The sequence below is a fragment of the Chaetura pelagica genome, unplaced genomic scaffold, assembly GCF_000747805.2.
Source record: "Chaetura pelagica isolate M959 unplaced genomic scaffold, ChaPel_1.0 scaffold213, whole genome shotgun sequence".
Classification (NCBI taxonomy): domain Eukaryota; kingdom Metazoa; phylum Chordata; class Aves; order Apodiformes; family Apodidae; genus Chaetura; species Chaetura pelagica.
This window is the reverse complement of record NW_009952597.1, coordinates 225,054-232,779: the sequence shown is the minus strand read 5'-3', so window position 1 is coordinate 232,779 and position 7,726 is coordinate 225,054. Positions and strand designations below refer to the sequence as shown.

At 47.8% G+C, this 7,726-nt stretch overlaps 1 protein-coding gene across 1 annotated transcript in view; it reads right to left on the bottom strand.

Annotated features, from left to right (window-relative positions):
• The window catches only part of AMZ1 (archaelysin family metallopeptidase 1), an 8,343-nt gene extending 4,498 nt beyond the window's left edge, over positions 1–3,845 (bottom strand). The window contains exons 1-4 of the mRNA XM_009993678.1: positions 3,542–3,845; positions 2,733–2,900; positions 1,776–1,904; positions 1,275–1,438 (exon numbers count right to left, since the gene is read on the bottom strand). Of these exons, the coding sequence (XP_009991980.1) occupies positions 1,275–1,438; positions 1,776–1,904; positions 2,733–2,900; positions 3,542–3,845 (765 nt within the window). The remainder of the gene's footprint in view (positions 1–1,274; positions 1,439–1,775; positions 1,905–2,732; positions 2,901–3,541) is intronic.
• Positions 3,846–7,726: the final 3,881 nt, after the last annotated feature.

Here is a 7,726-nt window from a genome sequence, read left to right as displayed (position 1 = left end):
ATTCCTGCTTACCTCTGCCCCCTCCTCTTCCTCCTCTGCTGTTCCACTTTTCCCTGCTCCCCAAAGGTCTAATCAACCAGCCCGGGTGGTTGATTAAGCTTTTCTGAGGTGAAAGGGGAATGTGACTCCCTTCTTTCCAGGGATCCCAACATCCATGTTTGAATGCTAGACCAGGAGGAGTGAGTGTGTTTTTTAGAAGGAGCTGTGGGAAGATGCTGTTGGTGGCATGTTCAGAGCTCCAGGGCAGTATTGCTGTCACTCTCTTCCCCAAGGACAGTGCTGTGGTTTTGTTAAGGGGAAAACCAGTCCCACAGGGCTCTGGAAAGAGCAGCCCAGTCAGTGTGAGAAATCTGTAAGAAGCTATTGGCAGTAACAGATCTGGGCCCTTCCAGAGCAGATGCTCTAAACGTTTGTGTCAAAGCAAAAATTAAGCTGGAGTCATCTGGCCAAGCCTGAGTGCCTTGGGAATTGGCAACTCGGGAAAGGCTGAGGATGGAGGATTCTCCTCCTCCTCCCATTGCCACCTAACAGCATTTGAAATTGCTACAGGAGGAGACCTCAGAAAATCCTGTGCAAATACCAGGGGAGGCAGGCAGAAATGGCTCCATGTGGGTCAGCTTTGGGAGAAATGCTGGAAGTCAAGCTGGCAAGAGGGCAGAGGGGAGCTGTGGGGATGAGGGAGAGCAGCACTTGTTAGCTGGAGCTGTTGGAAGTGGATGGGGTTTAAGGGCATCTGCATAGAAATCTATGTGCAAACTTATCTAAGGTATTTTCATACCCATCCATGTAAGCAGGTGTGGCATGTGGTCCTCTCCCCTTGTAGATACCAGAGTCTGAGAAAGACAGAGCCACCCATTCCCAGCCACCCACCAGTGAGCACACAAATCCCCTGGGTACCCTGATAGATCTCTGAGCACTCCACCAGCTGGCAGATGGCACTGCCCAGGCCTTGCTTGGCAAACAGAATCCTGAGCTGTCCCAAGCATGAGCCTGGGAGCTGGGCAGGGTTTTTGTCTCGTTGCTGCATGACACTAAGCAAATCTTGAAGCTCTTCTATACAGCTGGTGCTATAGTTTGCTCCAGTGGCAGGGGGAGTAAGAGCTGTTCATGTGGTGCACCAAAATCTGAGCTCTTTAGGACTGTGTAAGTGTCAGTGTTTTCTGGAAGCAGCATCTCCTGCCTGCTTCACCAGGAAGAGATGGATTGTGCCCAGACCTGAACCGTTTAACCTTCCATGGCAAGAAGTACAGGGTGCAGGAGACTGCTGGTCCTACCTTGCAGCACTGGACCATCTCTTGGGCACTGAATGGCAAGATCCGGTCTCTGCTTTCTTTGCTGACTTCATTTAACTGTTCCTTCTGTGTGAGTGGCTTCAAGCTGCTACAGCCAGCCTGGGGGAAATCCCCAGAGAATCTGGCAAAGCTGCAGACTCCCACTTCTGTGAAGAGAAGAGCATAATAGTTAGGCAGCAGCTCCCTCATGACTGTCTCTCAGCTTAGGCAGCATGAAAAGGAAACTGTTGTAGCACAGTCCAGTTGAGCACACAGGGTGGGGTGAGACACAGACCACAAAAGGTTTGTAGCAGCTCAGTTATCTTTGTCTGGATCAGAAGCCTTGATTTCCCTAAGTTCAAATTGAAATTTAAAACCTGGTTTCTCTTATCGGGGAGTAAATAAAATAAGATTTGGTCACTCCAGTCTTCTAGGGAAGGCTTTGTGGTACAGTGCTGCCTTATTCACACAGTGTGCTAAGAGTTCATGGGATACCAATCCCACCTTGTCCTGGCAGGAATTTGCTGAACGTGAAGCTCCAGGTCTCACATGGGTAAAGGTCCAGCAGAGTGAGGCCAAGGACACACAGGGCATCCATGGGTTTGTTGTTCTTCAGGAAATTCAGAATCCCATCTGGACAAATACAAGAAATGTTCATTAAAGGCACTGCAAGAGCCAGAATTTCTGCTGCTCAGGGGGAGAAGGATGTAACCCAAGTCACAGAGCTGCTGGATTCAGCATCTCGGATGGAGAACCATGGCTGTGTAGCCCATCCCCCAAATCAGAGCATGAGCAGAACTGAGGTTTTAAGTGGTGCTGAGCAGAGTTAAAAGAGAGCAGAGCTAAGGGCAAAGATGTAGGTGAATTCAGTACTAACCCATGGAAATAATTGCCTGGAAGCAGAAGAATTTCTCTACAGGTATTTCAGACCTGAGCAAGGGCAGCTGCTGGGTCTGTGCTGAGCATGTGCTGCCCAGGCTACCTGCAAACAGCTGGTTCCAGAGGGATGTTTGTGCAGTACTAGTTTGGCAGCTGACAAACCCGTTTCCCTGTGTGACACTTGAACTCAAACTTCCTAACAGGAAAGGCCAGTGAGTTCCCCACCTGTGCCACCCAGGCCACTGATTTATTTTGGCTCTAGACAAGAGGAGGGAAAACTCAGGCTCCACCAAACCTACAGGTCCTGTGGAGCTGAGCTGATCATTTTGCAGAGCTGGACCTAAACATAATAGCAGTGAAAAACACAAACAGCAGAGGAAAAGATGATGAAAGTCACTTTGTTTTTTATTCCTGTTTCCAGCCTCAACGTTCTGGCTTTTCCATGGGAACAGGATTTCTCCCTTTTCACTCCCTTCCTCATCCCCTCCCTGCCCAGGCAGCAAAGGGCTATTTCAGGCATTTCCCAAGGGAGGGCTGTGCCTGCCTGCCCACCCAAGGGGCTCCCTGCTCCCTGCTCCTCACCTGTATGGAGCTGCACCCTGTCCGAGTCCCGGCTGTGGCGGTAGCAGCAGTGGATGGAAGAGATGGGGATGGAGGGAAGGCACTTCACACGGAGACCCAGGAAGAAAGACTCAACACAGCTCTGGAGGGAATCCAGCAGTGAGAGCCCGGCAGGCCCTTCGGTTAAGTCTAAGAAGAGAAGCTCTGCTATCAGTTCCTTAAAGCCAGAGGGAACCATAAGGTCTGAGGAGGTTTTGTGAGGCTGGCCAAAGTGAGCAGGGAAGAGGAAGTCTGGCTCATTCCAAAGCTAATTGTTTACTCTGGGATGTGTTGGGCATCTCTAGATGGTTATATAGATATGGAGGAGAAGAGGGGGCTCTTTCTGAGAGGAGGCTCAAAGCATTAGTACACCCTCTCACTAGCAGAGTGGATATGCCAGGAAGGTTGTCTCCTATTTAAGTAGTGCACAAAGATTAAGGTGGGAACAGGAGGCTACTTTTAATGAGCTGTCAGGAATAGGGCTCCAGAAATGCTGCTTTACCCAGCATTGGTTTATGTACAGGTATATATGCATGCATACATATATTCATAGCAAGTCTCACCCAGGGGCACATGTGCCATTTACAGGGGACATCGACCTACTGCTGGTTGTCATCATGGCTTGTGAGCTTGGACTGGAGACATGTCAGAACCTTTGGTATTACACTTCTCTTTGCTATGGCAGTTGCATTTTGCAGGTTAGTCCTTAGAAGAGGATGTTAGTAGCACGAAGCACCACCCACCTCCCTCCCATGTCCTTCCAGGTAGGTCAGTGAAGATGCCCATGTTACCTATAGGTTGCAGGTAAATGTGCTTTCGATAGAAGTTCTGCTTCCTCCTCATCATGGAGTGGTAGAAGGTCTCAAAGTCCTCGGGGGCATCGGGGTGGCTGAGGAGCCAGTCGAAAGCTGTTCTGATGAGGAGTGTGCAGAAGAGAGTTCTCTGGGGGTTGTAGGCTTCAGAGAGGAACAGCTTCTCTGCCCTGGAGAAAGCTTTGGCATAGAGCTCCTGCAGGGCTGGGTTGGTGGAGATCAGTGCATCCTTCAGAGCCCGGGGCCCGAAGCTGAATTCCTGAGCGTGTTTGCACTGCAGCATCGCGGGATCCCGCTGGCTGGGGTGCTGCCTGCAGAGGGGACAGAGCCTATAACCTCCTGAGGGGGCTGGAAACCTTCTCCTGCTCTGCTCTCGAAGCAGTTTGCCCCAAGATCCCAGCTGTAAGGTCTGCTTGGGAGCCTGTCAATGCTGTACTGGTGCTGGCTGGGAACCCTATGCATTTACACGAGAGTAGCTGTTCTAGAGTGCTCTACAGCTGTGTGTGTCTTGCTGGTTGATGGACAAGGTACCAGTAGATGGTGCTCAAGAATGCACAGCCCCATTACTACTACCAGGTGTCTGGATTAAATCAGATGGTTTGATTGTTTTATTGTGTGGCTGCTCTATCTTGAAGTCCAAATACCACATGAAACACCTGTGTGTTGTGCAGCTGGCTGTGCTGGTCTTCATGTGATATCTGAAGGTGGTGACCCCTTTTGCTTGGGCTAAAACAGTCTCCTAGGGCTCTCAAAGGCATAGGTCCATGACAGGAAGGAGGAGGTAAACCTTGGTCTTCATCTATTGGAAGCCTACACTCCTGACTTACCTGACTGCAAGACAAGCAGCTGTTCACTATTGACAATCTGCTCTAACAGCTTTAATGCCTCACTTTTAGGTACTGACCTGGGGCATCTGCTGGCCCACAGGGCTCTTGTCAGGCTGCAAGATGTGGGTGGAAGGATTGCCCTTGGCATGTGAGACTCGTGTCTGCTGCTGCTGCCTCTCTAACAAGACATGTAGGGGCCCAATGCCATCATGTCACTTCAGGAATAACTTTGTGTCACACCGTGTTAGCATCAAGAACGCTGCTGATGATGTAAAGTGGTAAATAAAGAGCAAATGAAAGCCTGCAGCAGAAAGAAACTCATTCAGAGCATCCCAGAAATATCCCTTCCAGGGTCCTCACTAAAGCCATCATTTCTCAAAGCTGCAGAACTCAGGCACCTCTGTCCCACTGCAGTTTATGCACCTATGAAGATTGCAGAAGACATCTTGGGTTAAGAGAGGAAAGAGGAAACCAAATACAACCCCTGTGGTTAACCTACATCTGAATTTTTCTAAAGATATTTAATTTCTTTGGAAGGAGGTTGTGCCAAACAGAACTAGAGAATCTTGGAGCAGTCCCTTGAGCAAAGCTGCCCACCACAGATAAGTGCTCTACCTTTATACAGCAGAATGAAAAATACACAAGTGTACATGCACAGAAGCACAGGCTTTCTAGGAGGTAACACCTTCTATTAGGCAAGTTAATACTAAGCTAAAATAAATCAGACAAGCTTTCTGGGTGGATAAGAAAATGTATCAGCTACTGACTGCTCTACCTTTATACAGCAGAATGAAAAATACACAAGTGTACATGCACAGAAGCACAGGCTTTCTAGGAGGTAACACCTTCTATTAGGCAAGTTAATACTAAGCTAAAATAAATCAGACAAGCTTTCTGGGTGGATAAGAAAATGTATCAGCTACTGACCATCTCAAAAAAAAAGAGGTGAAATACATCCAGAAGGAACTCGTGAAGTCTTTAAGTAGGTCTGCAGTCTGGCTCTGTGAGGTGAGTGACATTCAGTGGCCCTTGAGGACAGCGACACAACAAGAAAACTCAGTATTTGAAAACTAGTACCAAGATGAACCAAAGTCTTCCCTGAGTTATGCAGAGAAGGCTCTGGTAGTTGGCACAGCAAGAGAAAGGTGGCAGCCCATTAAAATTGACACTGAATCCTTGCCATCTAACCCTTGGGAATATGTGTATTTATAAGCAGTCCTTAAAAAAGGGTTTGTATGATCTTTTTCAGTGCTAAGTGTACACATCCTGGGAGAGGGAAGAGGTAAGCAGGTTTATTTTGCAAGCTTTGGATTTCACTGGCATTAAAGGCTGACAGCACGTGGCACGGTGGGATGTGGAGTGGGACAAGGGCCCTAATCCAATGGGAGTTTAGGCATAAAATCTGAAATGTTGTCTCAGTCACCTCTTCTTATTGCCCAAACAAATGTCCAGGTAGCTTCTGCTGGTTTTCACAGGTAGCAGCAAGAGTTTGTGTGAGGTTGTACTGCACTTTGTCACTCAAATCTCTGTATTTCTGACTTTCTTTCAGATTTGGGAAGACAAAGTGAGAGTCTGACCCCACCAGGTTGTCAGGAGTTTTCCTTTGGGCTTGGGTGAAGATTTGCCTTTTCCCAGAGCCAAGATTTCACTTCTTCTGCACAAACTTTAACTACAAGCATCTTTTTTCCAGTCATGTGCGGAACTTATACTGGGAAACTACAGCAGTATTAAAATTGTTAAAGATGTGACCCTGCAAGCTCCTGGCTGCCTATTGCTCCCAGGGGAATCATGGAGAGACTTTGCACTTTGTCCAGGTTGGGAGTCATCTCGTCAAAGAAGGTTTCTGAGAAGCACAACCTGCTTTCATCAGCCCTTCCTGGCAATAAATGGAGTGTGGATCTGGGGGAGGAGGAGCTGGTTAGAAAATGAATGGATTTTTCTCTTCTAGATGGGAAGTGGCAAAGAGTGGATGTTTGCAGCAGCAGATACAATGAGCACACAGTCTTTTAGCATGTGTTCCCCCAGGCACTCCCATGGAATATAGTTTGTACCCAAAGCTATGGGGTATACATTGTTTCCCAATGCTTCCTAAAAGGGGATATTCACACAGCTCCAGACATTCCCAGCTGTGAGCACGGATGTTCTGGGATGTCCATGGTGCCCGAGGATGTCCATGATTCTGCTTTAATGGTTTGAAAGCTCAAACAGAAGAATTGACGCACAGTCTGGAGTGACATGTGCCTCCTCCTGCCTTTGCTTCTGGGAGTCCAGCAGCAGCCCATTGTACTCTCCAAACCCCACACAAGCACTTCTCTTCAACAAGCTTTTCTTAAATACTTCATTGGAGAAAATTAATGCTTCAGAACGTTTTTATGGACAACTTTAGCCATTTCAAAAAGGAGCCGCTTTACAACTTTAACTCTAGTAGGTGCAATTTGTGCTTGATCTAACATATGGATGTAGTGCTTCATTAACTGGAGTAGTGCAGAAGGGCTTTGTAATTTTGAGCCCTTGTCTTCAGGAGGGAATGGCACTTTGACCTGGATTATCATTTTTTTTTCCCTCAGATGCTAAGGTGCCAGGGTGGTGAGGAAGGAGCTGGAAGCATCGATGTATCCTTCAGGTATCCAGGAAGGAGACATCACGTTGGTAAAGAAAAAAAGCAGCTAATTTGGTCCCTTGTTTAATAACAAGCTGTAGGACTTGACTAGCAAGTCTTGAGGAGGAGAAAGCAACTTTTTTTATTTAAAAGGCCAATAACTTGTAGTTGCACTTGAGGAAATGCTTTAAGCAAGAAACTGCACATTTGCTGCAAGTGGAGACACGCCACAGCCACTCCTGTGCACTTCTCTGCTTTTACCACTAGGAAAAAGCACCTTATTTCTAGTCTGCATTTTGTCATTCCATCTTGTAGCTATTTAGTAACATTGTAATTTTTCCAAAATAAGGAGCACTTGTGCTGGATTGTAGAGAGGGGCAATGCCTGCCTGTGCAGCATGAGACTTGAGCCCCTGCCCTGCTGCCACCAACAGGGTCCCTAACAGGGCAGGGAAGGAACCAGCCTGTGCCAGGAATCCTAACCCAGTCCATGGAGATCTCTCTTTTCTGTTATTCTTATCTTTCACATTATTCATCACCACATCCATGCCCTGCAGTGGGGACAGACATAACCCAAAGGTTTTGGCACTTGGCTCCTTGTCCACTCTTGGGAACAACCTTTTCCCAGTGATCATGTTGCAGGAACCCAGTTGGGACCTTTCTGCTCATGGTGCACACTGGGAGGCAGGAGCTCCAAGGACAGCATGGACTGTACATCTGGCTTCTGGTAAGATACAGG